The sequence below is a fragment of the Bufo gargarizans genome, chromosome 3 (assembly GCF_014858855.1).
Source record: "Bufo gargarizans isolate SCDJY-AF-19 chromosome 3, ASM1485885v1, whole genome shotgun sequence".
In the NCBI taxonomy this organism is placed as follows: Eukaryota; Metazoa; Chordata; class Amphibia; order Anura; family Bufonidae; genus Bufo; species Bufo gargarizans.
The window spans coordinates 601817326-601837671 of NC_058082.1; the positions used below are offsets into that span (position 1 = coordinate 601817326).

The 20346-nt window shown below is 41.9% G+C and overlaps 1 protein-coding gene across 6 annotated transcripts in view; it reads right to left on the reverse strand.

Moving 5' to 3' along the window:
* Positions 1–20346, reverse strand: part of ST3GAL6 (ST3 beta-galactoside alpha-2,3-sialyltransferase 6) — a 187724-nt gene that overhangs the window by 84682 nt on the left and 82696 nt on the right. For 2 of the 6 annotated variants that reach the window (XM_044284492.1, XM_044284490.1), the window contains exon 3: positions 3170–3269. In XM_044284492.1, coding sequence (XP_044140427.1) covers positions 3170–3269 — 100 coding nt within the window. Of the gene's footprint in view, positions 1–3169; positions 3270–4636; positions 4740–14150; positions 14320–20346 lie in introns of those variants that run through there. The other 4 variants (XM_044284489.1, XM_044284486.1, XM_044284491.1 and 1 more) reach the window with 4 other exon arrangements.

A 20346-nucleotide genomic window follows, 5' to 3' on the forward strand; every position in this document is an offset into this window, starting at 1 on the left:
GCAGGTATGGAAACAGAGGATTTTCCGACAGTGGTATGACATCCGCCAAGTCCTTATATTGTTGGAATTTCGTAGCATTCCATACCTGGTGTGCAAGTCTATGTATTTGTAGGGTTTGCTTGGGGGACAATCTTATATTATAATCTCCAATATCGACCACATGATGGTAAAATGTAAGTAATGTTGTAGGTAATATTCAGCGTTTGGTAGCATAGTCTGTCACCCAGGTTTTCTAAAAGTAAAAGTCAGGTAAAGCTGCACCCCCCCCCCCCCCCTGTCGCCACGTTCTCTGTAACGTACACAACGCTAGTTTCCGTCTCTCCTTTCCCTATACAAAGGCCGCCAAGAGGTATAGACGCTTTGGTAGCAAGATCATTTGATAGAGGGAGAGTTCTCCAGAATTTAAATTTATCAACAAAGAAGGATTCTATGGGAGCAATGTTTTTAGTGTAGGACAAAAGTGGATCCCTGGTGATGACTATACCCAAATACTTAAAGGATAACTGTAAGTTATCCTTTGAGTATTGAATTGTGGGGATTAATATCACCTTGCTGGCCCTATTTCAACTTTTCACTGTGTACTCAATTACCCCTCAATTCCACAGTTTAGTTCCCTGTACTGCCTACTTTTACCTCTGCTTAAAATCAGGTTGCTAGGTTGTTATAGGACGGAGGACGCAGAAGCATGCAGCGTGCAAGGTCAGATTACAGACAGCCAGGGACTGTAAGTAAATGATTAAAGCCAGGTCCTCCCCAGCAGCTGATAACAGTGCCTGGGCTGTGTGCACTTCTCCCTGTCCCTGCGCTTGGCAGACGCTCCCTCACTCAGCAGACTGGGACAATGCAGAGTTGAAGCAGCGCAGAGCAGGGAAGGGAGATCTGCCATCTGCTCAGTGTATAAATGAAAGCAACATGTGGTAAGAGGACCCCTTTGTGCTGCAGGAGATTAACCCTTTAGGGGGAGGGCTCTGGTTACTGACACTTTTGGGGGGCTATTGTTACTGGCTAGTGAGGGCAGGCGGGATTAGCCTCAGGGTGAGGGCAGTGGCGGCCATCTTAACTGAATAGTGAAATTGCAGTTTTATGCAGACTGGTTGCTAAGGGCTGAATCTTATTAAATATGGGGTAAGTCAGTCTAAAAGTAACTGATTCTGGAATATCATTCTATTAGTAACTACATATATGAAAATTGAAATTAGGGTCTAAGTGTGACAGTTATCCTTTAAATTGCTTCACCACCAATAGGTTGTTGTATATTGGCGGTCCAGGATGTCAAAGTCTGCCCTTATGCCGCTGTAGTCACCTGGCTTTGACCAATTTATGCAAAGACTTTGACCAATTTATGCAAAGGCCGGAAAAGTGGCCATAACCCTCAATGAGTTCTATTGCTCTTGGCAGGGATTTCTCTACGTCATCCATATACAATATTAGATTGTCCGCATATAATCCTATCCTGTCTTCTCTTCCTCCCATAGCTATTCATCTGAATATAAAATCTTGACTTATTCTGAGAGCTAGATGGTCTATTGCTACCGCAAACAGTTGGGGACATCCTCGTTTTAACATCCTCTTAAGTTCCTCTCTTCCTCGAATTCCTAATTTCCGCACAAGGAAAGGAAATTGCGAATGTACAATGGAGCAACATTGCAAGAAACACCAGAGCATTTGTAAAGGGTCAGGGAAGTATGAAAAGTGAAAAACAAATTTGTTTGCTAGTCCAGGATTTAATTTGATGCAGCGAGAACATATTTTAGCAGAATTGAACAATCTGTAAGCAGTTCTACAGAACATACCACACAAATGTAAGCTGAAACACAATAACCACAGATAATAAAAGTAAAAAAGTTAAAATGCATTTTATGCTGACACAATTATTTGAGAATTTAATCCGCTTTTGTAAAGTTACCAGTAACACTTGCCTATGTCAACTCATTAAAGGGAACCTGTCACCTCCTAAAAACATCCCAAGCCGGTAGCAGTACCTGAGAGTAGCCAGCAGCGTGTTTGTAATGATCATTTTCTTCCTGCAGGTAGTTAAAGCAAAAGCTGTAAAAGCGTTCTTCAATCCCCTGCCCGGCGCGCTTCTCTTGTCAGGCTTGACGTCACGGAGGCAGCGGCCTGCTTGCTTCAAGTCACGGTAACAACGCCCCCTTCCCTGCCCCTTCGCTGTGACTGACAGCGCTTATGCACGACAGTTCGGCTGGCTTTGCCGAACTGCCGGCTGTCAGTCACAGCGAAGAGGCGTGGTTACCGTGACTTGAAGCAAGCAGGCCGCTGCCTCCGTGACGTCAAGCCTGACAAGAGAAGCGCGCCGGGCAGGGGATTGAAGAACGCTTTTACAGCTTTTGCTTCAACTACCTGCAGGAAGAAAATGATCATTACAAACACGCTGCTGGCTACTCTCAGGTACTGCTACCGGCTTGGGATGTTGCACAGCATTGTGTGAACTGAGCCTTTATGAAATATGAAAACATTTGGAGAGGCAGTAAAACAAAGTAAAATGCAGTGACCAAAAGGCAGCAAAGCAGGCCAAAGGGTTTTCCCACCTACGGGCTTGGTCGTGTCCAACCCTCAATCAATGGACTATGTCAGACAGCAAAGACACTGGAAGGTTGCACAAGTGAAGACTGCAACATTTGTCTCTCTCGGTCTTATATCTATAGCCAAAAAGTGCACTTTTTTATTAGATATGTGTGGCTGAAACAAAAATAACTGGTTGGACACAGCTAATATATGGGAACGCACCCTCAGACAGGTATGGCACACACACAAATTAAATCATAAATGTCTAACAGGTGGGGGGCCTTTGAGAGCTCTATTAATTGACTACAGGGGTCCCTTGTACCTGTTCTACCACGGTAGTGGCCACATCAGGAAGAAAGTGGATAGAGAGGTGCCTTTCTTGGTTACAATGCCCCCGAGCGGCCACCTCCACATACACATACTGTACATAGGTAGGTCTCATTTGCTATACATTTCTGAGATGGGTAACCCTCTAAGTAACAGCTGCATCTAAAGATGCAATGTATATTATGAATACTACAGGGTGAATGCCTAATAGAGAACTGTAAAAGGACTGTACACGTTTTTACAAGTACAAACATCACTAAACGTTGTGAAAATTGTAGATTATACTTCATACAGAAGAAAAGGAAAGAAGAGCACTTACGTTGAGATGGTTTTCTTTTGAACAAATATATGTAGCATGAAATGGAGCAAAGCTGCAAATACTATTCCAACAAACAGGAACTTTCTCATGACTAAAAAACCTAAAACAGAAAGGAAAAGAACAAGAGAGAACGGTTAGGTAGTAAAAAATACAAATCCCTCCAATGCCACAAATCAGCATTTTATATATTTCTGGTAACTCCTTTGCTCCAGATCCAGGTGCTCCACTCTGGATCATTAGACAGTAATCATCCAATTTATAACAAATAAAGGCTTGAAATATCTCGCTTTGCATGTAATGAGTCTCATGTTAGTTTCACCTTTTATGTTGCATTACTAAAATAAATGAACTTTGCACAATATTCTAATTTTTCACGTTTCATCTGTATAGTCAGACATCCAGGGGAACAGGATTTAAAGTTGGAGAACTGTAGTGACCCGAAGGGGAAATTTCTATGTAGATCTGATAACTGTCTGAATCATCATAAATATAACAAGACTGCATTATCATCATATATTCCAAGGTGGAGTATTGAGGAAAATGGACACCCGGCCAAAGATAACGGGACATTCATATAAAACAGATACTGAAGAGATTTTACGAGATCATCAAAAAGTGGGTTAGGATAGGGGGGGAATGCCATAGGAGAGGATCATTACTCACTGCCCGCCATTCCAGTGCCACTGCCGCAGTGCTCCCCACTCATGCTGGTTCAGGCCTGTAGCAATTACATACCCATTTACTGCTCCAGCCAATCACTGGCCTCAGCCATCTTCCAGTGATTGGCTGCAGCAGTCATGTAAGTAGATGGGCACAACATAAACACTACCAGAGAGCGCAGAAGTTGTGTCGCTGGATCGGCAGAGATTTATAGGGGGAATAAAGACGTTTTTACTATTTTATGACGTTTCCTCCACTTGGCCGGTTTTTGAGGATTACAGATAACGCCTTTAAACACTGGATATTCCCACAGGCAAGATATCTTAAAAAGGTCTGATTGGTTGGTGGTCTCCCTTCCGGAGACCACATCGTTTTGGAGGTCACAGTTCTCATGATCCCTTTTTTTTATTCAAACATCAATGGAGAGATGGCTGGACAAGTGAATTAAAGGGGCATTCCTAAGGATAGGCTATAAATGCCTGCCAGATGTAGATCCCACCTATGTCAAAAAACAAGGTTCTCGTGTCTCTGTCTCTCTTTTCCAGGGATCAGCAACCTTCGGAACTCCAGCTGTTGTGAAACTACAACTCCCAGCATGCTCCTTACACTTCTGTGGGAGTACAGAGAACAGCTAAGCAATTGTGCATGATGGCAGATGTAGTTTCACAACACCTGGAGTGCCGGAGGTTGCTGATCCCTGCTCTATTCCCTTTCATGATAGTCTGGGAATCAGCTGAGGAGGGAAAGACCCCCGCTTTGTACATAAAAACACAAGCTTATGGTGCAAAACATTTGTACAATACTTACTACAACTAATATATCCTAAGGGTAAAGTGACAGGTCTTGCCATCTTCAGGAGAACCCTTCACAAGTTATCAACATGCACCATAGCTCTGCTGAAACTCCAAAAGGGAAAAGTTGCCCTACCGAAACACAAGTTACGATCAGGATAACATCTGGGTAGACCCTTGAAATATTTCTAAATCCACAACATGCCATATATACACAGATAAAAGGTAGCTAACAAAAAAGTCTGAATTCAGTACACGAAAGTCTTTGCTTCTGTAGATCATAAAATGACAACTTATCTCAATAAGAAGTCTCCATGTAAATACCAGGAGGACAATACATTTATACAGCCGGTAAACTGTAGGTACAGCAATACGAAAAAACTAAAGACTGGAAATTATCTGTAAATGAACAGTCCTCATCTGCAGCTCTGTTGATGAAGATAACTGGCTTATCTGACCATATGGTGGGTAATCAGACATGACCATGAGGATCGTCCTTGCTCTTTTCACCCATAGCATACTCAGCTAGCTGCCGCTTGCCAATTTATCCATGTACTTTCTACAATGGATATAATAGCCGCCATGGGTTCTCAGTTTCTATAACTTTGCTATGCTTAGTCTACTCTTCACACTCGTTTGTGAGATCCGTTCTGGGCTCTCACAAGCGGTCCAAAACGGATCAGTTTGCATTCTAAGAGGAAAGGGATCCGCTCAGAATGCATCAGTTTGCCTCTGTTCAGTCTCCATTCCGCTTTGGAGACGGACACCAAAATGCTGCTTGCAGCGTTTGGGTGCGTCTGATGAAACTGTGCCAAACGGATCCGTTCTGACACACAACGTAAGTCATTGCAGACGGATACGTTTTCACTGACACAATCTGGCACAATAGAAAACGGATCAGTCCTCCATTGACTTTGAATGGTGTTCAAGACTGATTCGTCTTGGCTATGTTAAAGATAATACAAACGGATCCGTTCTGAATGGATGCAGACGGTTGTATTATCTGAACGGATCCGTCCAAAAATTGCAACAAAAAATGTGAAATAGTCATCTAATTATATATACTTATTTAACTCATTTATATGGTGCTGAAATATTCCACAGTGCTTTACAGACATTAGCATCAAGCTATCCCCAGCAGAGGTTACAATCTAAAATCAGAATGGGAGTAAACCAGAGTACCAGGAGGAAACCCACGCAAACACAGGGAGAACATACAAATGCCATGCAGCCTCTAATATGTACAGATGTAGCATGGCTAAAGGGGCATTCTCATCTGAGACAATGGGGGCATATCGCTAGGATATGCCGCCATTGTCTGTCCGACCTCTGGCACTAGCACCTACATGAGAAATGAGCGGGGAAGGTGGTGGCCGGAGGACCCCGATTTTTCTGGGGTTCGGCCACCACCAAGTGCTCTCCCTGTAATAATCAATAAGAGCACACCATGCTTGCGCGGCCACCATTTATTTCTATGGGGCAGATGGAAATAGCCGTGCCAGCTTGGTTATTTTCGGCGGCCCCATAGATATGAATAGAGGGTGGCTGCACCCTCCATAACCTTCGAGGCTCCTAGCGATATGTCCCTATTGTCTCAGATGGGAAAACCTCTTTAACGTAGAAAAACGGCAGTTAAAAACAGATAAACTTCCATTTTTAACAGACTTTTTTTCACTGATGCCGACTGACGTTAAAAACGGACCAATTCAATTGTATGGGTGCAGTCGGTCAGTGAAAAACGGACAAGATAGAACATGTTTTGTTTTTATTACGTCCATTTTTAAATGACCATCAAAAAAACTGCCGTGTGAATAACCCCATACTCTAAAAACGGACATGTGATGGCCATTAAAAAAACGACCATCACATCACGTCATGTGCATGTAGCCTAACTATGCTGAATATTATATATAAGAGACTAGCAGGAGGTCCCGGATTCAAGTAAGGAGATCTAAGATGCATGTTAATAGATCATGTCCCTATCCCCAGAAAGGGTGAAAAAACAGGAACCTCCTTTTGAAAAGACATGAGATCCATTGGATCTCTACATTGAATACACTTAGGCCCAACGGGCTGAAAGTAGATTATAAACCTTGGTTATTTACCTGATTATGCATTTGTTTAATTCCTCTGTCGCTCTTCCTGGATATGTATTGCTGCTTTATTTCAAATAGGAGGATGATTTTTTTTAAATTAAATCTCTTTAACGCTTGCAGAATTTGGGAGAGGAAAAGACCATTTTGGAAGACCACATGACACTTCTGGAGTCTCCTTATGATTGGTGGAGTACACAATAGGGGATTACTTTGTGTGGAGAGCACACGGTGCGTCCAGAAATGCATGCACATGGTCGTCAACACACCCCTAACCCATTTCCAATTTTACTCTTTGTGCATTTTACCTTGCATACAATAGGGATTTAACTTTCTACTGGTAGCACGCTTGGTGTCCAGTTTGGATACACAGTGTGATCAGTGGGTTATTGTCCCGTTCCATGCGGTTATTTCCATATGATATACAACGTCGTTGTCTCGTGAATAAAAATAAACTACTTTGATTTTACACCTTGGATGTGCCGTGGAATTTTTTACGTTTATTGATTATTTGGAGGAGGATCGCCCCCACAGCCACATATATATATATATATATATATATATTTACTTACTGTACCTTTCTATGCTCCTAATTTGATAGAGTCTTTTTTCTGCTAGAGTCTGCACTAATTTGATAGGAAACAATTTGTTGCATGTTCTAGATATTCTAGATATATGGCAGCAGATAACTTTCACATGCCAATACCTGATCAGTATTTTGCATCAGCATTTGTAAGTATAAAGCTATAATGGGAAGCTGTGGACCTCTTCTGTGTTTTGGACCCCTTTCTGGTTTTGAATTACAAATACTGATGAAAAATACTCACCAAATACTGACCGTGTGAAAGTGGCCTAAGGTAGTAGATACCTCTACCTTCTATATCAGACACCAAGAAAACCAAAGCCCTGCATCAACCAACACTTCAACCAGGGCATGGAGAAAACCAGATTGTGACAGACACCTCCTCTACACAGATTAAGCATAGGGCAAGACGATGTGGCTGAAAACATTTACGGCATGTGGAAGCTGCGGTGTTTACATTGATTGTTAAGTGGCAGCATGATTTTGGAGAAAACAAAAAAGTTTCACCTGCAAAATCAAGTGGCCATTCCACTTTGAGTGGCTTTGCTGTTTTCTGCTTTGCGGGTGCATCAGTGCCGCTCTGTGAGGTCCTCCCCTGAAGCCCCTGGTTGCACGGGGGTATATGATGGTGTACAGCAGGGCACACAACCACTACTAAATGTGATTTTGGGGCAGTTGTGGTGCAAAACTTGAACTTTTTATTTTTTATTGGAAAACAAAAAATGACTTGTGGCTGGAGCGATGGTGAATAATTGAGATTCTACCTGAATACTTTCTCTTCCCGCAGCGGCTGCAGACGCTTCAAACAGAACACTGTGCAAGCTGTTCATGCTAAGACTAGTCATTTTCGGAAGGAAATGGGAGTAGCCAGCATAGGTGCGTGCAGCTGTTGTTAATATGGCAATAAACCTCCATCCCACGGTGGAATAAAGAGGCAAGTGTTTGGCAGGGAAAAAAAACTCTGTGGTCAGTGCAAATCAGAGCCTTGAGCACAGAGAGTGCAATCCACACATGTAAAAAAAAAAAAAAAAGATCTTCTACTATCTCTCACATGAAACATCCAATTAAGCTTTTAATGACACAATCAAAAGTCATGGAGTTTACTTGCAGAAATGTGGTCACCTTGAAAATGTACAAGGAAACAATCCTCCTCCCCGCAGTGTGCTCTACAGAGTCTTCTTTATTAGTCCATTAGTCACAGTGAGCATTGTCTTTTGTACTTTTTTTGACCTCATTCACACGGCATCAAAACAGACCTAATCACGTACATAAACCCCAAAAAACTAGTCAACAGCATATTTGATTTCGGCCCAAAAGTTGGTCTGTGTCCCCATAGAAAATGTCACACCTTCTACTGCTTCATATGTACTCTCTTAGGCTACTTTCACACTTGCGTTCAGAGCGGATCCGTCTCAGACGGATCCGCTCATATAATGCAGACGATGGATCCGTTCAGAACGGATCCGTCTGCATTATATTGTAAAAAAAAATTCTAAGTGTGAAAGTAGCCGCAGACGGATCCGTCCAGACTTTACATTGAAAGTCAATGGGGGACGGATCCGTTTGAAAATTGAGACAGTGTGTCAAATTCAAACGGATCCGCCCCCATTGACTTCCATTGTAAGTCTGGACGGATCCGTTTGCAAGCAGCGTTCAGGTGTTCGCCTGCTGAGCGGAGCGGAGCCCAAACGGTGCCAGACTGATGCATTCTGAGCGGATCCGCATGCACTCAGAATGCATTAGGGCAGTACGGAAGCATTCAGGGCCGCTTGTGAGAGCCTTTAAACGGAACTCACAAGCAGAGCCCCGAACGCAAGTGTGAAAGTAGCCTTAGGCGATAAGTAAATACATTTACCACTAGAGCAATGTTCACATCTGGAGGAGCTTCAGTTGCAGATAGAGTCAAAAATGCTTGGACTAAATTACTTTGTCCTGTAAATGAACAGAAACCATGAAGGAAACCTGACAGACTGCATTACAACCGATGGGGCCTGTCAGGCGCCAGTGGCGACCATAATGTCGGGGATCCAGCATGTCCACCATTTTCGTTGTTCTGCTCCAATGATAGAGCAGTGGAGAGGAAAAATAATAATATGGAAATGTGAACGGAGCCCGACAACCAACAATTAAGCAAAATTTTGAAGAACTAATAATTGTTATCCCACATTTCTAACAATCACATTTACTATTGCAGACGTTACTGGACATACATAATGATGGTTTTTACATCTAGGTCCAGCTTTAGATCACAGGATCCACAGTTAATTGCCCTATCAATAACTTCTGATCAAAAATATTGATCGTTTCCCACACAAAACACGGACGCCGGCAATGTGCTTTCCGCATTTTTCGGATCCGCACATGGCCAGAACTATATTAGAAAATGCCTTTTCTTGTCCGCAATTGCGGACAAGAATAGGACATGTTCTATATTTTTGCGGAACGGAAGTGAGGACCCGGAAGTGCGGACCCGCAATTCCGGATCTGAGCGGGACAAAGCCTGTCCACATAGAAATGAATGGGTCCGCAATTCCGTTCCGCAAAACGTGGAACAGAATTGCGGACGTGTGAATGGGACCTAAGAGACTCTTATCACCGCCAGTTAGTTAGCGCCCAGCCCCACTGCAGTGACAGAATTATTATTTTTCTGATCACTGCAAAAACACCGTAAAATCACTGCGGCGCTATAAAGATCACTTTTGAGGGGCATGGCGAGTTCATAGAAGATTTTTATTTTTTTGCACAAGTTAGCGGAAATTGATTTATTTTTTTTATTATTTTTTCTTACAAAGTCTCATATTCCACTAACTTGTGACAAAAAATAAAATCTCACATGAACTCACCATACCGCTCACGGAATCCAAATGCGTAAAAATGCCCTGTGAAATCCTAAAGGTACTCGTTGGATTTTGGGCCCCTTTGCGCATCTTGGCTGCAAAAAAGTGTCACACGTGGTATCGCCGTACTCAGGAGAAGTTGGGCAATGTGTTTTGGGGTGTATTTTTACATATACTCATGTTGGGTGAGAGAAATATCTCTGTAAATTGACAACTTTGTATAAAAAAAATGGAAAAAGTTGTCATTTACAGAGATATTTCTCACACACAGGATGGGTATGTGTGAAAAGACACCCCAAAACACACTGCCCTACTTCTCCTGAGTACAGCGATACCACATGTGTGACACTTTTTTGCAGCCTAGGTGCGCAAAGGGGCCCAAATTCCAATGAGTACCTTTTAGGAGGGCATTTTTAGACATTTGGATTCCAGACTTCTTCTCACTCTTTAGGACCCCTAAAATGCCAGGGCAGTATAAATACCCCACAAGTGACCCCATTTTGGAAAGAAGACATACCAAGGTATTCCGTGAGGGATATGGTGAGTTCATGTAAGATTTTATTTTTTTGTCACAAGTTAGTGGAATGTGAGACTTTGTAAGAAAAAAAAAAGAAAAAAAAAAAGAATTTTCTGCTAACTTGTGCCAAAAAAAAAAGCTTCTATGAACTCGCCATGCCCCTCACGGAATACCTTGGGGTGTCTTCTTTCCAAAATGGCCCTGGCATTTTAGGGGCCCTAAAGCGTGAGAAGTAGTTTGGAATCCAAAAGCGTAAAAATGCCCTGTGAAATCCTAAAGGTACTCATTGGAATTTGGGCCCCTTTGCGCACCTAGGCTGCAAAAGTGTCACACATGTGGCATCACCAGTACTCAGGAGAAGTAGGGCAATGTGTTTTGGGGGTGTATTTTTACATATACCCATACTGTGTGTGAGAAATATCTCTGTAAATGACAACTTAAAAAAAAAATATACAAAGTTGTCAATTTTTCAGAGATATTTCTCTCATCCCAGCATGGGTATATGTAAAAATACACCCCAAAACACATTGCCCTACTTCTTCTGAGTACGGCGATACCACGTGTGACACTTTTTTGCAGCCTAGGTGCGCAAAGGGGCCGAAAGTCCAACGAGTACCTTTAGGCTTTACAGGGTGGCTCAAAATTTAGCCCCGCCCAAAATGCCAGAACAGTAAACACACCCCACAAATTACCCTATTTCGGAAAGTAGACACCCCAAGGTATTCACTGAGGGGCATAGTGAGTCTGTGGGAGATTTTTAATTTTTTTTGCCAGAAGTTAGCAGAAATAAAAACTTTATTATTATTATTATTCCTCAAAGTGTCATTTTCCGCTAACTTGTGAATTTTTTTTTTAAATCGTACATGAACTCACCATGCCCCTCCGCGAAAACTTTGGGGGTGTCTTTTATCTAAAATGGGGTCATTTGGGGGGGGGGGGGTATTTATACTATCCTGGCATTCTAGCACATCAAGAAACATGACAGGTGCTTAGAAAGTCAGAGCTTCTTCAAAATGCGGAAATTCACATTTTTGTACCATAGTTTGCAAACGCTATAACTTTTGTGCAAACCAATAAATATACACTTATTGGATTTTTTTTTATCAAAGACATGTAGCACAATAAATTCTGGACACAAACTTGTATAGAAATGTAATTATATTTGAACAATTTTACCAGAAAAAGTTAAAAAAAAATTTGTTTTTTTTGTTTTGTTTTTGAAAATTGCGGTCTATTTTGATTAATATCAGAAAAACGAAAAATCTCAGCAGCAATCAAATACCACCAAAAGAAAGCTGTATTTGTGAGAAGAAAAGGAGGTAAAATTCATTTGGGTGCCAAGTTGCATGACAGAGCAATAAACCACTAAAATTGTGAAGTGCCGATTTGTAAAAAAGGGCCTGGTCACTAGAGGGGTATAAACCTGTGGTCCTTAAGTGGTTAAGAGAATCTAGTACAAAACATTAACTATGACATACACGGCTGTCCATGACCTGCCCCCATCCACACATCTGTGACCTGATCTCTCAGTACCTTCACACATGGAATCCTCACAAGACCTTCTTCTCTCCTCTCCTCTTATCTGCCCTTCACCCAAGATGTCTCCTGTGCATCCCCCATACTCTAGAACTCTCTACCCCACATATCAGATTCCCACCTTCAAAAGAAAGCCAAAAACCCAACTCTTCAGACAAGCCTAGAGTAAACCTACTGCCACTATACCACCATATGTGCAGCTTCTACCCACACTGACCTTCTTCCCCCATCCCTTGTAGATTGCAAGCCTTCAATACCAGTTTGTATTTGTTAATGCTTATTGTGCTTGTTTTTGTACTATGTATTTACATCCTTCTCATATGTACAGCGCCCTGAAATAAATGGCGCTTTATTAATAAATAATAATAATAGGCCTCAATGAAAAACCAACTCATACCGCTGTAGCGCACCTGGGCACACTGCTTACCTGGCTAATGGGATTTATCCAGTCTTGTCAAAGAGACATCACATTTCTACAGTTCTGTCACAGACGCAAACAAATGAGTCACTAGGTATACAGACGCAAACAAATGAGTCACTAGGTATTGTTCTGTGTGCGGGCATACAACAATGGAAAAAGGCATAATAGAAATATCTACACAAACCAATGACCTTATATAAACTGGGCTCCTACCAGACCTACTGTATTATAGCCCTTGATGAGTTTTTAGAATCTATAGCAACCACAAGACTGGGTAAAAGAAAAAGCAGCTAGGTATGCTTTCCTTTACAGGTCTGACCGGGATGTTGGGGGAAGAGAGCTGCCATTCTTCGTGGATCAGACCTATTCAGTTCAAGCGGGCGGCAAAAGATACAGCACTGTGAGCTGTCTGCGCCAGAATGTCTGTTCTGCAGCCCCATAAAAAAAAAAAAAAAAAACAGAAAGAAACACTCATATTCTTGTCCGTTTTGAGGACAAGGATAGGAAATTTCTGCAGGCGTAAAAAAAGAAATGGCGCCGTTAACTGTGTTTTGCGGACCGCAAGACGAATACAGTCATGAGCCCTGAAAGTGACTACTACAAGTCTGAGCTGTATTTCCATTCTAGTTGCCCAAGTTTTTATAACAAACAGCATGATCGTGTTTAGTGATAAAGCCCCCATAACCCGTAAACTATCCTGTGTCTGGTGGGAGTCTCCCGGCTCCTCTTTGACAGGCGATGTCAGGGAAAAGACGCATCGGACATGCTGAATTTCAATGCCCAATCCTTTTGTTCTCCGGGAGGCATCCGGTCACAGACTTAGGTCTCATGCACACGACCGTATTTTGTTTCCGTGTCCGATCAGTTTTTTTTTGCGGATAGGATGCGGACCCATTCATTTCAATCGGTCCGCAAAAAACGCGGACAGCACACCGTGTGCTGTCCGCATAAGTATGTCCGTTCCGTTGCTCCGCAAAAAAAATATAGTGCATGTCCTATTTTTTTCTAGTTTGCAGACAAAAATTATTACAATGGATCCGCAAAGAAAACGGATACGCAAAAAAACAACAACCGCGGATCCGTTTTTTGGGCGGACCGCAAAACACATACGGTCGTGTGCATGTAGCCTTATTCCCACATGTCCACTGAGGACCTAAGCATGTATGTGTATGGAGAATTAACTGCCCAAAGGCTCTTGAGGGTGTATACACACAGCCATGCACTTGGATAGGGCGATGGCAAACAGTGAAAAAATCCACTGTTAACATTGCTGGCTGCACTCAGCGAACTATAAAACAATGCATGATAGAAAAAAGGGTTAAAAAACCACAAAGGTACTTTCGTCTCATAAGTAGAACTCATTTGAAAAAAATTAAATCTTCACAAACACAAAATTATAAAAATTAAAACTGTCAGTGTAGCCGTCCAGTAAAAGCAGTCATCTCCACAGAAACCAGTGATTATCTTTAGATTCTGCAGAAAACTCAACATATCCAGAAATCATAATGACAGAAAGAAGAACTAGTAGCTGTAATCCACCTACCTTCCATTCTCCAGCTGAATCCTTCAGAGCAAAAAACGGTCACTAAAGCAACCAAAAGAGCTTCATCCAGATATCTGACAAACGTCATAAAGGTCCTAGCACCAGGACCTCAGTCAAGGAGCCATGATACACACATGGCTCTGCTGCACGCATTACCACACACTGCCGTGGCAATCCTCTGACTGACGGTCTATGCACTCTGCTAAAGAAAAAAAAAAAATCTGGCAAAAGCACCTGTGTAATCTGAAATACTTTGCTCTGTGCTGCTGTGTGACTCTTTTCACTCACACTTTTCTTTCTCCCCAGCTGTCATCTACTTACTGAGTCTCTTTATATGTAATAGACATAATATCTGCAGTCATCGTAAGTTACTCAAGATGTCATTGCAGGTGCCTCAAATCTAAAAATAAAGATACTAAATATATGTGCCTCAAATATAAATATCTTAAATATTTATGCTATATATATATATTTTTTTTATTTTATTTATCAAATATATGTGCCTCCAAAAAAAAAGAAATTAAAATACGAAATATAAAAGTGCCATATATTTAAAAAAAAAACAAGCACATTATTTCTCTTATACAGACCTACATCTAATTAAAGTGCACATAAACTTAACTAGACTTCACTAAATCCATTAAAAATTATCTGCAGGGATCCAACTCACCCCGGCCACAGCCTCTTCACTCCCCTACCCTCTGGTAGGTGTCTTAGAGCCCTACATGCCCGCACCACTAGGCTGAAGAACAGCTTTTACCCCAAAGCAATCAGTCTCCTAAATGCTCGGAGATTATTGCCCCTTCCTAGGATAGAAACTACCACAGACTGAAAGTGACTGCTGCATTCATGACCCCATGATGATCTCTTGTCTGCAGAGGTGTCTGAATCAGTGTATATATACTCATAAGCACTTCCTACTTTGCTCTTGCTATATATATTAGTGATGTCTGGATCATGAACGAATCGTTCTTTTGAACCGATTCAGTTCACTGATCCGGAAGAGTCGGTTCCTCTGACTGAGCCGATCCGAATGAAACGGCTCAGTCAGATCAGCATAGAGGCAGCAGCAGGCAGTGTAATAGGAGCCGGCAGTGGACACTAGCCCCGCCCCTCCCCGCCCTCCAACCAATCAGAGGCAGCCAGCACTGCCTACCAGCACAGGGGGAGTCGCAGGGACTCAGAGAATCGTCTGAGTCTATTAGTTAAAAGAATTGAATGAGTCAGAGACTCATTTGATTCTTTTGAGTTAAAAGAACCGTGAGTCACCGAGTCCCTGCCAGGCTCCCTGCTCTGCGGCTCCCTGTAAGTCCGTCCGTCCGGGGGGAAGGGGGGCATTAATCTAGCATGTAGCAGAGCTGTGTGTGTACAGGGTGCATGCAGCAGTGTAGCATCATGCAACACCGCTACATGCACCCTGTACACATACAGCTCTGCTACATGCTGTAGCAGAGCAGGAAGTCTGGTAGGGACTCGGTGACACGATTCTTTTAACTAAAACTCTCAGACAATTATCACAGTCTGCTCACTGCAGCAGAGCTGTGTTTGCCAGAAGCCAGTCCCTCCTGACCTTCGGTTCACTTGAGAGCCGACTCAGCAAGTGAACCGAAGATTCGATGAGCTGAGCATGTGCATTGATCTTCAGTTCACTTGCCTCTGCCGGCTCATGAAGTGAACCGAAGATCCGATTCATGAATCGGTTCATTTGAATGAGCTGATTCAAATGAACCGATTCATCTGAAAGATCCGAACTTCCCATCACTAATATATATGCTGTGAACTGTGAATAGTAATGCCTTCTAGTGCAATGTTTTGTTTTTTTCTAGTGTAATGCTTTAGTTTAAATGTCAGTTCTTGTTCCTCTGTCCATGACATCTAGGATTGCTCCAAACAACATTTCATTGTATTGTATTACATTGTATTGTACAGTGACAATAAAGGCATCTTAGGGCTCCTTCACACTTAGGGCAGGACCGATCCGGCAGGCTGGTCTCCCTGTCGGATCCGTCCTTCCACTGTTTCGCCGAGCTGCCAGACCGCCGCTCCGTCCCCATTGACTATAATGGGCACTGGGGCTGAGCTCCGGCGCAGCACGGCGAAAGCCGCCGGACTAAAAAGTCGGACATGCAGGACTTTAGTCCAGCGGCTTTCGCCGTGCTGCGCCGGAGCTCAGCCCCCCATCCCCATTATAGTCAATGGGGACGGAGCGGCGGCTCGGCGAAACAGCGGAAGGACGGATCCGACAGGGAGACCAGCCTGCCGGATCCGTCCTGCTGCAAGTGTGAAGGAGCCCTTATCTTATCTTAAATCCTATTCAAAATGTGCTAAAAATTATTTTTGTAATACACTTCACATCCGGGCCATTTCCCCCTTCCTGACAGAGCCATCTTTTGCAAATCTGACATGTGTCACTTAAGTTTATGTGGTGATAACTTTAAAACGCTTTTACTTATCCAGGCCATTGTGAGACAGTTTTCTAGTCACATATTGTACTTCATGACCATGGTAAAATTGAGTACAAAAATTTAATTTTTAATTATAAAAAAACAAAATTTACCCAAAATTTAGAAAACTTAGCAAATTTCAAAATTTCTCTATTTTTATAATACATAGTAATACATACAAAATAGTTATTACTTAACATTCCCCATAAGTCTACTTCATGTTTGGATCATTTTGTGAATGCCATTTTATTTTTTGCAGACGTTAGAAGGCTTAGAAGTTTAGAAGCAAAGCTTGAAATTTTTCAGAAGATTTCCAAAACCTTTTAAGGACCAGTTCAAGTCTGAAGTCACTGTGAGGCTTGCATAATAGAAACCACCCAAAAATGACCCCATTTTAGAAACTATACCCCTCAAGGTATTCAAAACTGATTTTACAAATGTTGTTAACCCTTTAGGTGTTCCACAAGAATTAATGGAAAATGGAGATGAAATTTCAGAATTTCACTTTTTTGGCAGATTTTCCATTTTAAATTTTTTTTTCCGCTAACAAAGCAAGGGTTAACAGCCAAACAAAATTCAATATTTATTGCCCTGATTCTGTAGTTTACAGAAACATCCCATATGTGGTTGTAAACTGCTGTATGGCCACACGGCAGGGCACAGAAGGAAAAGAGCGCCATATGGTTTTCGGAAGGCAGATTTTGCTGGACTTGTTTTTTGACACAATGTCCCATTTTAAGCGCCCCCAATGCACCCCTAGAGTAGAAACGCCCAAAAAGTTACCCATTTTGGAAAATAAATCCTACAAAAAGGTATTCAAAACTGATTTTACAAACTTTGGTAACTCTTTAGGTGTTCCACAAGTTTTATGGAATACGGAGATGAAATTTCAGAAATTTCTTTTTTTTGGGCAAATTTTCCATTTTAATCCATTTTTTCCAGTAACAAAGCAAGGCTTAACAGCCAAACAAAACTCAATATTTATTGCCTTGATTCTGTAGTTTACAGAAACACCCCATATGTGGTTGTAAACTGCTGTATGGCCACATGGCAGGGCGCAGTAGGAAAGGAACGCCATGTGGTTTTTGGAAGGCAGATTTTGCTGGACTGTTTTTTTGACACCACGTTCCATTTGAAGACCCCCCTGATGCACCCCTAGACTAGAAAATCCAAAAAAGTGACCCCATTTTGGAAACTACAGGATAAGGCCTCTTTCACACGACCGTTTTTTTTTTCCGTTTTGCGGGCCGTTTTTTGCGGTCCGTATACGGTCCGTATACGGAACCATTCATTTCAATGGTTCCGCAAAAAAAACGGAATGTACTCCGTGTGCATTCCGTTTCCGTATTTCCGTTTTTCCGTTCCGTTTAAAGATAGAACATGTCCTATATTTGGCCGCAAATCACGTTCCGTGGCTCCATTAAAGTCTATGGGTCCGCAAAAAAACGGAATGCATACGGAAATGCATCCGTATGTCTTCCGTATCCGTTCCGTTTTTTGCGGAACCATCTATTGAAAATGTTATGCCCAGCCCAATTTTAAATATGAAATTACTGTATACTGTATTTGCCATACGGAAAAACGGAACGGAACAACGGAACGGAAACGGAACCACAACGGAAGCAAAAAACGGAACAACGGATCCGTGAAAAACGGACCGCAAAACACTGAAATGGACATACTGTCGTGTGAAAGAGGCCTAAGGTGGCAGTTTTGTTGGTACTATTTTAGGGTACATATGATTTTTGGTTGCTCTATATTACACTATTTGTGAGGAAAGGTTACAAAAAATAGCTGTTTTGGCCCCTTTTTTTTGTCATTTACAATGTTCATCTGACAGGTTAGATCATGTGGTTTTTTTATACAGCCGGTTGTTACAAACGCGGCGATACCTAATATCTATACTTTTTTTTATTTATTTAGGTTTTACACAATAATATCATTTTTGAAACAAACAAAAAAAAAGTGTCTCCATAGTCTGAGAGCCATAGTTTTTTTTTATTTTCTGGGCGATTGTCTTATGTCTCATGTTTGCAGAATGAGATGACGGTATTTTGGGGTCCATATGACTTTTTTTTATCGCTTGCCATTACACTTTTTTTGATGTAAGGTGACAAAAAAAGCTTTTTTGACAGTTTTTATTTTATTTGTTTTCATGGTGTTCATCTGAGAGGTTAGGTCATGTGATATTTTTATAGGGCAGGTTCTTACGGAAGCAGCAATACCTAATATGTATACTTTTTTATTTATTTAAGTTTTACACAATGACAGCATTTTTTAAACCAAAAAATTATAGTTTAGTGTCTCCATATCCTGAGAGCCATAGTTTATTTTTTGGGTCTCATAGGCAGGGTCTCATTTTTTGCAGGATGAGGTGACTGTTGCACTATTTTGGGGGGCATACGCCTTTTTTATTGCTTGGTGTTGCACGGGGTGGATCATGTGATATATTTATAGAGCCAGCCGTCACGAACCCGGCAATACCAAATACGCCCACTTTATTTATTTTTTCCTATTCATTTATCCTGCAACTGGGGCGGACATAGTAGCCCCAGTTACAGTGGAAATACACCCCCCCCAGAGATGCGGCAAAGCAGAATGCAACGCTGTACAGCCTCAGTGCAGGGCTGATAGAGGTCTGTGAAAGACCCGACGGCTCCTGCACTCTCCCAGCGGTCACATGACCACCGGGCCGGGACAGGAAGCGCATCGTGCTTCCTGCTCTGTATACACAGTGCTCGGTAAGCGCAGTGTATGCAGTGATCTAGAAGGCAGGGACACCTGGGAACTGTCCCTGCTTTCTCTCTGGGTTGCTCTGCTATCACTGAATGGACGTTCCTGATTTAAACATCCACCCACAGGACGTTTATATCCTATGGCGGATGTGAGGTTCTTAAAGGGCATCTGTCAGCAGATTTGCACCTATGACACTGGCTGACCTGTTGCATGTGCGCTTGGTAGCTGAAGACATCTGTCTTGGTTCCATGTTCATATATGCCCGCATTGCTGAGAAATATGATGTTTTAACCCCTTAATGACCGATCGATTTTCCATTTATTTTATTATTATTATATTTTTTATTTTATTTTTTACTCCCAGCCCTCCCAAAGTCATAACTTTTTTAATTTTTCATTCACATAGCCGCACGAGGGCTTGTTTTTTGCGGGACAAGATGCACTCTCTAATGGCGCCATTTATGGTTGCATAAAATGTGGTGGGACGGAGGGAAAAAATTCCAAATAGGGTGGAATAAAAAAAATAAAAAAACACCGTTCCCCAAGTTTATTTTGTTGTTCTTTACACCATTTCTTATGCAGTAAAACTGACCTGTTACTTTCACTCTCCAGGTCAGTACGATTACACCAATACCACATATGTATAGTTTCTCTTGCGTTTTAATACTGAAAACAATAAAAACTTTTCATCGTCATATTGAGACCCCTGTAACTATATTGTAGCTATATGTATGGAGCTGTGTGAGGGCTCATTTTTTGCGGGGCGATCTATGCTTTTCAATAATACCATTTTGGAGTGTGTATAACTTTTTACTCATTTTTTGGGGGGGAGTTTAAGCAACCAAAAAAAAAAAAAAGTCAGACTTTTTTTTCCGTTACGCTGTTTGTCGTATGGGAAAAATATTATATATGTTATATTTTAATAATAAGGGCGTTTTTCGCAAGTGGTGATGCTCATGATGTGTATTTTTTTTTTATTGCTGACATATTTTATTTACATTTTGGGGAAAGGGGGGG